At 43.3% G+C, this 11,935-nt stretch overlaps 5 protein-coding genes across 6 annotated transcripts in view; 1 reads left to right on the forward strand and 4 right to left on the reverse strand.

Moving 5' to 3' along the window:
• The window catches only part of LOC135339652 (serine/threonine-protein phosphatase 6 regulatory ankyrin repeat subunit B-like), a gene marked incomplete in the record, with an annotated part of 1,209,744 nt that overhangs the window by 214,576 nt on the left and 983,233 nt on the right, over positions 1-11,935 (reverse strand).
• On the reverse strand, positions 29-4,044 carry LOC135339671 (oxysterol-binding protein 1-like). The gene is made up of 11 exons (XM_064535903.1): positions 3,847-4,044; positions 3,588-3,793; positions 3,110-3,315; positions 2,424-2,822; positions 2,148-2,303; positions 1,734-1,982; positions 1,413-1,634; positions 1,135-1,230; positions 897-1,051; positions 657-795; positions 29-405 (listed from the first exon to the last, which is right to left on the reverse strand). The coding sequence occupies exons 1-11, from the start codon at positions 4,014-4,016 to the stop codon at positions 151-153; spliced, it is 2,253 nt and encodes a 750-aa protein (XP_064391973.1). The 5' UTR covers positions 4,017-4,044; the 3' UTR covers positions 29-150.
• On the reverse strand, positions 4,174-9,541 carry LOC135339668 (oxysterol-binding protein 1-like). 2 transcript variants are annotated; one of them, XM_064535899.1, is made up of 11 exons: positions 9,341-9,541; positions 9,050-9,255; positions 8,058-8,299; positions 7,349-7,879; positions 6,779-6,934; positions 6,284-6,532; positions 5,718-5,939; positions 5,232-5,327; positions 4,987-5,141; positions 4,673-4,820; positions 4,174-4,506 (listed from the first exon to the last, which is right to left on the reverse strand). In XM_064535899.1, the coding sequence occupies exons 1-11, from the start codon at positions 9,463-9,465 to the stop codon at positions 4,252-4,254; spliced, it is 2,385 nt and encodes a 794-aa protein (XP_064391969.1). In that variant the 5' UTR covers positions 9,466-9,541; the 3' UTR covers positions 4,174-4,251. The 2 variants fall into 2 exon arrangements, with proteins under 2 accessions (XP_064391969.1, XP_064391968.1); XM_064535898.1 differs by having other exon boundaries at positions 6,779-6,937; positions 9,341-9,540.
• LOC135339824 (ribonuclease P/MRP protein subunit POP5-like) lies at positions 9,514-10,367 on the forward strand. The gene is made up of 4 exons (XM_064536106.1): positions 9,514-9,667; positions 9,723-9,877; positions 9,931-10,152; positions 10,201-10,367. Exons 1-4 carry the CDS (start codon positions 9,648-9,650, stop codon positions 10,269-10,271), a joined length of 468 nt encoding a protein of 155 aa, XP_064392176.1. The 5' UTR covers positions 9,514-9,647; the 3' UTR covers positions 10,272-10,367.
• LOC135339792 (ribosome maturation protein SBDS-like) lies at positions 10,239-11,915 on the reverse strand. The gene is made up of 4 exons (XM_064536062.1): positions 11,701-11,915; positions 11,334-11,463; positions 10,815-11,180; positions 10,239-10,449 (listed from the first exon to the last, which is right to left on the reverse strand). The coding sequence occupies exons 1-4, from the start codon at positions 11,826-11,828 to the stop codon at positions 10,321-10,323; spliced, it is 753 nt and encodes a 250-aa protein (XP_064392132.1). The 5' UTR covers positions 11,829-11,915; the 3' UTR covers positions 10,239-10,320.

Raw genomic sequence — 11,935 nt, forward strand, 5'->3', positions numbered from 1 at the left:
GAGAAGGAGGCTACTGATTAGGCTGTGGTCAAGTTGTGTAATAATGTATAGGGGAAATCTCTTGAAATTAATGCGAACACACACAAAGAACACAAAGAACGCTGTATAAATCACAAAACAAAAATTACTATGTGTCGGGTCTATAGACAGTTAGAATAGGTCAGGTAAGTTGAGTTTGTCCCAGTCTCCAGTTTGCTTGGCCTCCCAATAACCTCCTTTGTACACATGAAACATTGTGTTGGTGAGAGGGTCGTATTCTTTGTTAAACCACACTGGCTTGTAAGTGGCCTCCTCTTTGAGTCTCTCTGCCTCCTCAACATCTCCTCTTGCTGCTGCCTTTGCTGCACGTTCTGCTAGTGCCTCTCTCTTCCGACGCTTGGCTCTTTGTTTCTCTTCAAGACGTATCTGGAAGAACAATGGATACACAGTTACTATACAACCAACAGCATACAGTTTAGTATAGGCGTGCAATCCAGTTGATATCTACCTAAACAATTGTGGCTAGTTTCAGACCTCTAAAATCCCCAACTTGGATTGCGAAATCTTGCATCTATGTAGTCCTTGAAGCTAGCTTTGCTAAGCTATTTGAATTCTAAGCCCTTACATATAACACGTACAGTGTAGAACAACACAAAGGTATACTCATGCATCCTCACCTTCTCCTCACTGGCTTTAGTGAAGTCCCCCTCCTCCATGATCCTCTGGTCTGGTCTAAAGCGGGAGTCAGTGGGGGCGACCCCAGCTTCGTGTTCGTTGAGTGTGCACGAGAAAGGAGTAAATTCATGATTACCAGGTCTGCAGGGGAGAGAATTATTACTATTATCAAATTACAAGCAGTTTTTATTTACCAAAACAACACACAATTAGTTAAAGGTTAATATGTACCATCCACTTACTCTGATTGTTCAGCTTTCCACAGTGTCTTGTAAGGACCTGTCGTCAACTTCCTCCCCTCTCCACCTGTTACCTTGGCAACATCGTACTGTTGATCCCAGTAACCCTTGACAACATAACGAATAGTCCCATCAACATCCTTCATATGCCCAGTGACCTGGGAGGGGATTACAAAAAATTTTATGTGTATGGAAATCTTGAAGCCTTGAAAAATGAAAGTAGCATTTATATTTTAAGTACCTTTCTCTGTTGTTCCCTGGATAAGTAACTGTAGGCATGGAACTTGAGCAGCCCCTCTTCTCTTGTGGTGTGATTAGTTATCTTGATATCGCCAGACTATAGGTGTGCAGTACATGTCAATCACATATTATGCTATACACACAAGCTACAAGGAATAAGATAACTCGAGAGCTACTTTGTATTTCAGGGATATGCTTAGGCTATTATATAAAAGGCAAATTTGCGAGTTGGATGAGACTAGTTATCACTTGGGCACATGGAGACTGTTACAAATGTACCTGGTCAATCCACAGAGTCCCTACTATGATGTTGTGGATGGTAGTGACACACTTGCACCAGGTGTAGTGACTCTTGGTCTTGTGGAACACCACATGACAAGTGCCCAATGGAAGAATGGTGAAATATTTGCCTCTAAACTGTGAGGCTGCTGTGTACTCCTGCCAGAATGTCCAGTCCTTGCTCTCTGTGTACTCAGCAAACATGGGGGGATGGTGACTCACCTACGCGTGTAGCGGGAGGGGACAAAGGTCAAACCAAGCAGCAATATATACATTACCATCCAATGCACAAGTTTAAATACGGACAGAGTACAGACTAACTTGCTCAAAGAGGCATCTCCATCCCATCTCAGCTCTCCTGTCACACTCGTAGGTTTCTCCAAGCATGGGGTTGAAAGGTTTGTTGGCTCTTGCACCAGCAGTGGCAGCATAGGGGGACGTCACAAATGCACCCACGTACGCCATCTCCTCCAGTGTGTCCCGGGCATTCACTGCTCTATCAAGTATATCTGTATACACCAATTCTTCTGTTATTCTCTGAAGCATGGACAGGGGCTCATTGAAGTGGACCTGGAGGGAGGGGGTGAGGGGTTATTAACATTGCAAATGGAACCCACCAGTAGCTCTGGCTAGCAACACAATACATGCTACATTTCAAGTGCTTTTACTTCTGTTAGCTCTAGCTACCACTAAAATATAAACGATACCAGCATACGTATTGTGAGGTGGTCTTACTGGCATGGATATCTTGGAAAGGTCTTTGCCGATGCAGTTCTTCATGACGGACCAGAGACTGAATCTAGTGTTGGGTCGAGGGGGAACAACTGTCCTCCTCTGGGGGAGGGTGGGCCGGGGATCAACAAAGAAGCTGGGAGCAGGCTCATCAGGAACCTAGCAAATAAGGAGAAGTTTTAAATGAGGTAGTTGCAAATAATTATATATGCTACAATGGTTCTGAACACAATAGAATCAGGCCATGTTTCGTGGGTATACATGTATAAATAAACTTACTGTTATCTTCCTGTCTGAGCTCACGGGGTGTTTCCTATCAGTGGACGGAGATACTAGACCATGAGCCTCATTCAAAGACCTTGTGTCAGGGCTTGTCTTGGTCTCAGCAAGAGTGGGTGTGGTAGGGCTGGAGCTTGTTCTGACCCAGTCTTCGTCAGAAATCTCAGGGGCATCAAAGAATTGATCATCATCGTCTAGTTCTAGAGACCTTGCTACAAAATTTGTATTTGCTCCACTTCTCTGAAATTGTTGCCTTGCTTGATTTTCCATACGTGTCATTTGCTTGGCCAGTGTCTCCATGTTTTCCTCTAGTTTAAGTCGACGAGAATGCTCTTGTTGACGAACTCGAGACCACCTCCTCTCTGTACTTCTCGCCTGAACCACAAACTCATCTGCTGCCTGGAGAGGAAGAGAAAGTGTTTCACAGCTAGCTAGAGCTATATATTACAGCAACGTGTCATGTGATCATCAGTCAGGGCAATGTGAGGTTTACTTTCATACACTGGCAGGTTGTGTTTGAGTGTTTGGGTCTATTGTGCTGTCCTCCAACACATCAGTAAAAGTACATCAGAAAATGTTGAAACATTATTAAAACGTGGGGTGAATACACTATACTATACAGTACAATGCAACACATTTATCAATAGGACTAACTCTACAAATATTGTAGTGTTTAGAGCGCTCACTTTAAGCATTCCTAGGGCAGTGAGTTTAAAGAATGCCAGTTGCTCAGAGGTCTTCCCCCCACCACCCTCCTCATTGGCCAGTCCACGTCCACTCTTGACCACAGTTTCATGGGCTGTATCCAACTCAGCCAGCTTGTCTTGTAGGCTCGTGAGGAGATCCTCACTGGCACCGTCTGTACCCTCTTCCTCACTGCCTCCCTCACTATCTGTGGGGATGGGGGGGGGGGAGTGTACTTATCAACACTACTATATTTAATATATGCTGCGAGTAATTTTATTTAACCCACGCAACAGATATCTTGCTCTCCATTTAGACCTGCACAATAATCACATGAGATAGAACAGGGCCACCTCTGTATAATGGCCAAAACTTTGTTCTGCTAAAATAATGTGTTTTTTACTTAATAAGAGAGGTTTCACCGTATAGCTACTTGATGCGTACAGTGTAATACAACACGTGCTCATACTGCAGTCTCACCAGACTCCATGCTCTTGATGGCCTTGGCTTTGGACAGTTGCAACATTGTCAGCCATTTCTGCTTCTCCACATTATTGGATGCTCTCAAGTGGTATACTTGCGACTGACCGTTTGAGATTACAAAATGTGTAGCATCTACAGGATCGATAAAAGCTCCAGCAAGATTCACCGTGCCCCGGCATGTGTGAGACATCTCCTCTTGTGTCCTGCAGAACAAATAGTACTTTTATAAACAGTGCTGTATAAACTCTTCTCATACCTGTAATAGGAGAGGAGACCATTGGACAACACGAACCAGCGCCGCTGGTAGCCTTTGATATAGTTGGTCCATTTGAGAAGCCATCCTTTGAGCTGCTCTGGGCTGCTGTTGCTTCTTCCTTCAGCCATTGCAAGTGCAGTGCATGCATGCAGTACACATGTAATTATCATTGACCTTTTGATTGTAATGAACTCTTGCCCTAGCCCTATATATAGCTGACACACCTACGCAGGGTTCTGAGTACACAAGTACAGTAGGAAGTAATACGGGAAATGTGTTGGCAATCGAGGTCAAACTGCAAGCAGTTGTGGCTTATATTTCGAGGCACACAGTTAAAATTAAATATTGTACAATTATACACTGTGTACACCACTCTTGATAGAAAAAAACAAATAAAAGAAATGATCAATACAAGTCGGGTAAGTTGAATTTGTCCCAGTCTCCAGTTTGCTTGGCCTCCCAATAACCTCCTTTGTACACATGCATCATCGTGTTGGTGAGAGGGTCGTATTCTTTGCTGAACCACACTGGCTTGTAAGTGGCCTCCTCTTTGAGTCTCTCTGCCTCCTCAACATCTCCTCTTGCTGAGGCTTTGGCTGCTTGAGCTGCTAGTGCCTCTCTCTTCCGACGCTTGGCTCTTTGTTTCTCCTCAAGACGAAGCTACAAGGAAGGAGACAATACAGACATTACACAATGCATGAAAAATATTCAAAATGCTCAAATTAAGATTGCAACCATAATCTTATACATTTTTGTATCCAGCTGAAGACACAACCTCTAGCAGCCTAATTACTACAGTAGGTATACTGTGCATGGAACACCATACTTTTTCTTTGTCTGCTCTAGGGAAGTCCCCCTCCTCCATGATTCTCTGGTCTGGTCTAAAGCGACAATCAGTGGGGGCTATCCCCGGCTCAAGTTCATTGAGTGAGGATGTGAAGTGAGCAAACCCATACATTACCTCATTCCCAGGTCTGCAGGGGAAGGGAGGCCATGTGAGGTATATAGTAGACACCACACACACACACACACACACACATAGGCATGATGAAACATTTTGATAATAGATAACAATTAATAATGATGTGGTTGCTGATAGCCACAACACAGATGCTACCAACATCACAACAAACCACTTACTCTGGTTCCTGCACTCTCCACAGTGTCTGGCATGGCTCTGTCTCCAGGTTTTTCCCCTCTCCACCTATCACCTTAGCCATATCGAACTGTTGGTCCCAGTAGCCCTTCAATACATAGCGTACGTTACCATCAACATCTTGTACATGACCAGAGATCTGTGAGTGTGTTTAAGAGACAAGTTAACACTGTCCCAGCTGTTGTTTAATGCATACACATTCCCACGCAAACATGCACACGGTGAGTACCTTTCTCTGTTGTTCCCTGGAGAAGTAACTGTAGGCATGGAACTTGAGCAGCCCCTCTTCTCTTGTGGTGTGATTAGTTATCTTGATTTCTCCAGACTAAAGAGTCAAGGGTACACTCATTATCATCATACCAACCACATAACCCTACAACCTTACCCACAGCTCAATGGCTAAGCAGCACATGCATGTTGGCCTGAAAACATTGTACAATGCTATTAGAGAGGACACTATCCTTTGATCTGCAGTAGCTACCAATGCTCACTTTCACTAGTATATTCCCCTACTATATATAGCAGTAGCCCAACGTGTGGTAAACAATTTGTAACAGCGGGGATTTTGGTGAGTCAAAATTTGCTTTCTTATAATATGTGCATTGCATGGTTTACTAACGATGAACCACGCCTACGGTAAAATGTTCATGTAGGTCAGCTTGCCCACTAGAATTTTTCACCCCACAAAAATTATCCGCTATACGGTAATACTCACCTGGTCAATCCACAGCTTCCCCACAATGATGTTATGCACAGTGGTGACCGCCTTGCACCAAGTGTAGTGACTCTTGGTCTTGTGGAACACCAGATGGCAAGCTCCAATCGGGTAGACAGTCAAATATTTGCCTCTGAACTTGGAGGACACTGTGTACTCTTGCCAGAATGTCCAGTCCTTTCCCTCACAGTACTCAGAGAACATGGGTGGATGGTGACTCACCTAAAAACAGAACATTTGATTGAGTTAATAGGTAGATATACTTTACTTGAGCATTGGGGGGGGGATTTTTTGTACAACCTTTTCACCTCATGCACTTGAAATGCAAACCTAATTAGAGAAAACATAAGTCAACCACTATACGGAAGGCTCTGTACATGTACACCAGTCTACACACTTGAGGTCATTCTGCTTAAAATGTAATTTCAAGTGAGGCGAAAAGGGTTCCTTGTAACAATAATACAGAGGTTGTTATCGTTGGACAGTTGGTTTGTAAACTATCATTTATTATGCAAACAGAGAGTATATATACACAACAATAGACGAGGAATGATTTGGCGAGTTACTTGTTCAAATATGCATCTCCATCCCATCTCAGCTCTCCTGTCACACTCGTAGGTTTCTCCAAGCATGGGGTTGAATGGTTTGTTGGCTCTTAGACCAGCAGTGGCAGCATAGGGGGAGTTTGCGAATGCACCCACGTATGCCATTTCCTCCAGTGTGTCCTGGGCATTTGCCGCCCTGTGGAGTATATCTGCATACTTCATCTCTTCACCCATCCTCTGAAGCATGGACAGGGGCTCGTTGAAGTTGACCTGAGGTGATAACACAACAGTGCGATAAGGCATGTCTGTACTAAATAAAACATCCACTAACACGTCCACTTAGACAAGGGGGGATTGTTTGCTTTCATATACAAGAGGGGATGCATTACTAGCAACATAATATGTATGCACACTCACACAGTTTGCTTTACAACAGAGTACACACGCTTTGTATGTGTAGTATTGTAGATAATTATGGTGATTACATAATAATTGTAGATATGGACTACGCCTTACTGGCATGGGTATCTTGGAGAGGTCTTTGCCGATACAATTCTTCATGATGGACCAATAGTTGAGCCGATACGAGGGTTTGGGAGGAACAGCTGTCCTCCTCTGGGGGAGGGTGGGTTGAACATCCAGCAGAAAGTTGGACGTGGGGGCTTCAGGAATCTTCTGGAAGCCAGATAACAACATATTGATTATTGTGGAGTTAAGTAAGTTCACTATACACATGTGAACAGGAAGCTGACTAGAGATCTAAATACAGAGGATTTCAGGTTGGTTGCAGAAGTTAAAAGTTGAAGTGCAGCCATCCATGACCATCTCATTTACACACTGTGTACAAACATGTATGTTTCTTCACTAACGCAATTACTTCAACTTTTAACTTATGCCAACCAACTTGAAATCCTCTGTAAGAAGTCTTGCACAATAATCAACTTTTCCTTCTACCCCTGAAAATAACCTAATTTCTAGAAAGCAAAACACACCATTGGTTTCTCACTCACCACACACATAAGCTCTCTAAGTGGCTTTACTAAGAACATGTACACACTATACGCAATGTGCGACAAATAGACTAACCGACATCCTCCTGTCTGAGCTGACTGGAGGTTTGTCGACGCCCTCTCCCGGGGAGTTAGCGACTAAATCATGAGCTTCGTTCACAGACGTGGTACTAATATTCCTCTTGTGACCTCTTGGAGTACTCGGAGTGGGCGTGGCAGAGCTTGCCGCCTTGACCCAATCTTCATCTGAAATCTCAGGGGCATCAAAAAATTGGTCATCATCATCATCTGGAGAATCGATCATCTCTAGAACTTGCCGCTCTCCAGAAACAGTGACGTGCTTCTTTGCGTTTTGTTTACCCTCTCGTTTCAGAGACCCAGTCTTTGAATTAGGAAGTGGTTTACTTGTTGAGTTTGTTGTATGCGGGCCATTTTGTGCAGTCGCTCCTTGAAACTGCTGTCTTGCCTCATCCTCCATACGTGTCATTTGTTTGGCTAATGCCTCCGTATTCTCTTGTAGTTGTACTCTGATTGAGTGCTCGTGTTGAAGAGCTCGGGACCACCTCCTCTCAGTATTCCTGCCCTGAACCACAAACTCATCTGCTGCCTGGAGAACAAGAAGCATATAGCGTATCACACATGTATATGAAGAATGCTTTCTTTGGCGCATATTTAAATAGTGACCAAAAGCATAGCAGCTTTGAGCAGTCATGAACTTAACTTCTGGTGATCCAATTTCAATGGTATTTTGCTGTATACATACTTGTATAATAGCCATCACTCACTTTAAGCATTCCTAGGGCAGTGAGTTTGAAGAGTGCTAGCTGTTCAGAGAGCTTCCCTCCAACGCCACGCCCACCACTCTCCTCCAACTCTCCGATGCTCTTGGCCAGTCCACGCCCACTCTTGACCACGATGTCGTGGGCTGTACCCAACTCAGCCAGTTTGTCTTGTAGAGCCATTAGAGGGTTCTCATTAGACCCACCACCTCTCTTCTCGTCCTCTGAGTCTGGTCCACTATCACTCTCTGTTGTGTGTGTGTGTGTGTGTGTGTGTGTGTGCGTGCGTGTGTGTGTGTGTGTGCGTGCGTGTGTGTGTGCATGAGTATGGAGGGCTAACTGTTCCAAGGTGCCCCTGGCTGACAGTACATACATACATTGCCATTGCATAAAATTATCATACTTTCAATAATTATAATTATGTGGAAGCTACAGCCCTTAGATCAGTGTCAGGTATCTATTTCAAAGTGAATTCCTCCCAATACCAGTGCATGGTGGTTTGAGTCAATATAGAAGCTCTGTCAGTGAGACAATCACCACAGCAATAGATATTGCTTTTTTAGAATCCCATATAGCCACTGTATAAATTGTAATTGCATTCCATTGGCTCAACCTCACAATCTAGCATCTCATGTATCATGAACTTTTGCATATTTTTAATGGGGCAAACATCAAAAGATGACCACACTGATGGAATGAACACTATTTAACACCAGAGCAAGGACCATGTAATCACAATGACAGGGAACAACTTCATAAGCTACTAATTGCTGTTATCAAACAAAACCATCTGCTATGCACCTGGCAACAAGTAATTTGGCACAAGTGACCTAATCAGTCAAAATCACATTTTGGGCCAATTTGTCTAACCATAGCTAGAGGAAGAATGAATACTCTATCTATTATTTATTCTCACTCTTACAAAATTATTCACAACCATACTACAAAGCACTGACACAAGGCACCATGTGATTCATTATCTCCATGCATATGCATACCTGACTCTAGATTCTTGATAGCCTTGGCTTTGGCGAGCTCCAGGGCTGTGACCCATCGCTGCTTTTCCACTTCGTTAAGTGCTCTCAAGTGGTACACTTGCGACGGGCCATTGGTGACAATAAATTGTGTCAAGTCTATAGGGTCTATGAAAGCTCCAGCAAGATTCACCGTGCCCCGACACGTGTGTGCCATCTCCTCTTGTGTCCTGGAAGAGGCATTTTATTTGTAAGTACATAGTGTCTATGTACAATCTCTAGAACAGTATAATTATTGTAGCTAGCTATTCATACCTGTAATAGGAGAGGAGACCATTGGACAACACGAACCAGCGCCGCTGGTAGCCTTTGATATAGTTGGTCCACTTGAGCAACCATCCTTTGAGCTGTTCCGGGTTCTCTTTGCCAAAATCAGCCATTGTTCCGACTCTCAATCTCTGCAAGCTTGCAGCGCACTGTACTGAGCTGTGTGTGTGCAGGGCATCCAACAAAGGGGGGTGACCGTCTGCAAGCAGGAAGTGACCACGCCCATCAAGGTATCTAATTATCCTCGATTACAAGTCGCTTTTAGATTAACCCCTCCTTTACCTAATAAGTCAACATGGTCAGGTATAAGAACAGGTTAGTTTTATATACATGTAATCGTGGTCTCTTTATAGCCATCACTTCCCTACAGATATCTACTCCTAGAGGTGAAGTTTCCGTCTATCGAGGACGGTAACAAAGCTCTCAAATCTGTCACCCCAAGATCACTAGCCTCGTTGTTCAAAGATGTGATGGCTGCAATACATGGCGACTACGGTCTAGCATGTGTCCTACATTCTATTAATGGTACAAGTACATATTTTATAATTATAGCCACCCACCCACCCACCCACATGCAGTCAAATACTTGAATGTCCTAACCAGAGTGGTAATTCTTCGTTGCCCGAGAGACCACCACAAGGCTGTTTGGGCCGCTGTGGCCACCATTACACAATTGGAGAAGACACCCTGTGCTTTCAGGCTACTGCATCTAGCCGGAACCATTAGATCCTGTCAAAGACAACTGGTCAATCACAATCGAACTCAGCTCAGAGAAATGATCAGATCTGCCCCTAATCCCAGTAAGTATGCGTTCATTACAACAACGTTTAATTTTATCTTATTTATAGTGGAGAAACGAAAATTACAAGAGAAAGTGGACTCAATATTAATGAAAGATTCTATTCAGCTTAGAGTTTGATTTCACATTTTTGCGCATTTTTCATGTACTTTTATCTAAAAATGATTGTTTATTGTATCTGTTCATCGCCTTCTTCAATGTCCTTTAAACTCAGTACTTCCACTGACCCTTGACCTTTAGTTTCCCTCCTAACCATCTCGTCAATCTCACGATAACAGCCAGGGTCAATTAGACACACCTGTATATATATAATTATGTGGAGCAGGGACACGTCAATACAGATAGCCTTTTATAATCAACATTGTCATAATTATGAATTATCTAGGTATTTTCTATAGGATCAGGGTTAGGGTTACATAATTCTAAAGGGGTCATGAGACACCGTGTTTGTGTTCTGCAAGTATTCATAGGAAAACACATTGAATCAACCCGTTTTAAAACAAAAACATGCATTCCATAGTTCAAAGAACATGATATGGTTAAGATCAGAAATCTGGAACTACCAAAAAATATCGATTTTGACCAAAACAAAGGTTTTTAAAATAAGGTATTTTCTTCGACTGATTATTATGTACAGTGCACGATAATTGATCCCTAGCTCACAATCTCCAGGTCTCCTCCATCCCACTCCTCCTGCTCAGTGGTTATCATCGAACCAATCTTCTCTCGAACCTTTCTTGCCTCCCTAGCTGGCAGAGCGACCTTTAACCTCATCTTGGCTCGCTCAATGGACATGGTCGGCTTGAGAAGCCGTATGACCTCCAGAGCTTGCTGTTTGGTGCTTTTGTGTGGCTTCACAGAGTAGTGTATATCCTTCATGGCTCGTTCGACCACACCCACTGTGTACGGCCGTTTGGTGTCGGGGTTCACACACATGTCCGTCACGATTGTGGCAACATCCCGGAATGAAGACTCTAAGTGCGAGTGTCTCTCTTTCTCTGACACCTGTAGCTCTCCCTTGGCCAAGATCTGGAGGAGGAAGCAGTATTGATATCTCCACTATATATAACCCTAATAGATTATTCTGTCAGTCCAAACAATACACTTAACTCCATGTGCATTTGTAATTAAAGTTTTATAATAATAATAATGATATAGAGTGAGTCCTTAAGCAGTAAGTACCTGTATACAGACGTCAGTGTCGTTGTCTGTCCCGAATGCTCTCACAACGTCCTCCTTCTTCGCCACTTGACCTTTAGAGACGTTAGTGAACACAGTGTGTGTTTGCAGCACCTCGTCAATGTCCCTCTCCCTGTGTGTGGGCGGTTATCAGATGGAATTAATTAATTAAAAAATGTAATGGAATAATTATTGATAAAAAATTTAATGGTCTAAATTATTGACAATGCATAGAGGGGATCCTTTCATTTGCTCCTGATAGCATTCATCCAAGCATGACTATATTAGCCTCGTATCATGTTATATTATGCTGTAGATGAGTTTAGGGTGATATAGAGGGTCCGGGTACGTTAATATGATTATTGCATACGTTTTATTTCTCCATGACATGACTTTATTCTTGTAGCAGGCAATCTCAAATCGTTTCCCTGCTCTCTTCATGCGAACTATGGCCACATTGGTGAGCCGTATTTGATTGGTGGGGGTAAAGATGGACATCCTGGCTGCCCAGTTTTAATAATTATAGCTTGATCTTGATCACTTGCAGATTTTTCTTCTGCAGTTGGAGTCAGTTGATACTGCAAAGATCCTAAAGGGTTAATTGA

This window comes from Halichondria panicea, chromosome 8 (genome assembly GCF_963675165.1).
Source record: "Halichondria panicea chromosome 8, odHalPani1.1, whole genome shotgun sequence".
Lineage (NCBI taxonomy): Eukaryota > Metazoa > Porifera > Demospongiae > Suberitida > Halichondriidae > Halichondria > Halichondria panicea.

What these genes read in the sequence shown, in the direction of transcription:
- LOC135339671 (XM_064535903.1), bottom strand. Translation starts at nt 4,016, where the DNA reads ATGATAATTACATGTGTACTGCATGCATGCACTGCACTTGCAATGGCT. An exon ending in GCTCAGACAGGAAGATAACA is followed by an intron (nt 2,304 to 2,423) that starts GTAAGTTTATTT and finishes CTTATTTGCTAG; the next exon opens with GTTCCTGATGAGCCTGCTCC. An exon ending in CTAAAGCCAGTGAGGAGAAG is followed by an intron (nt 406 to 656) that starts GTGAGGATGCAT and finishes TTGTTCTTCCAG; the next exon opens with ATACGTCTTGAAGAGAAACA.
- LOC135339668 (XM_064535898.1), bottom strand. Translation starts at nt 9,465, where the DNA reads ATGGCTGATTTTGGCAAAGAGAACCCGGAACAGCTCAAAGGATGGTTG. An exon ending in GCTCAGACAGGAGGATGTCG is followed by an intron (nt 6,938 to 7,348) that starts GTTAGTCTATTT and finishes TCTGGCTTCCAG; the next exon opens with AAGATTCCTGAAGCCCCCAC. An exon ending in GGAGATGCATATTTGAACAA is followed by an intron (nt 5,940 to 6,283) that starts GTAACTCGCCAA and finishes TTCTGTTTTTAG; the next exon opens with GTGAGTCACCATCCACCCAT.
- LOC135339824 (XM_064536106.1), top strand. Translation starts at nt 9,648, where the DNA reads ATGGTCAGGTATAAGAACAG. An exon ending in ATGGTCAGGTATAAGAACAG is followed by an intron (nt 9,668 to 9,722) that starts GTTAGTTTTATA and finishes ACTTCCCTACAG; the next exon opens with ATATCTACTCCTAGAGGTGA. An exon ending in CAGATCTGCCCCTAATCCCA is followed by an intron (nt 10,153 to 10,200) that starts GTAAGTATGCGT and finishes TCTTATTTATAG; the next exon opens with TGGAGAAACGAAAATTACAA.
- LOC135339792 (XM_064536062.1), bottom strand. Translation starts at nt 11,828, where the DNA reads ATGTCCATCTTTACCCCCACCAATCAAATACGGCTCACCAATGTGGCC. An exon ending in ATGTCATGGAGAAATAAAAC is followed by an intron (nt 11,464 to 11,700) that starts GTATGCAATAAT and finishes GCCCACACACAG; the next exon opens with GGAGAGGGACATTGACGAGG. An exon ending in ATGGAGGAGACCTGGAGATT is followed by an intron (nt 10,450 to 10,814) that starts GTGAGCTAGGGA and finishes ATATATATACAG; the next exon opens with GTGTGTCTAATTGACCCTGG.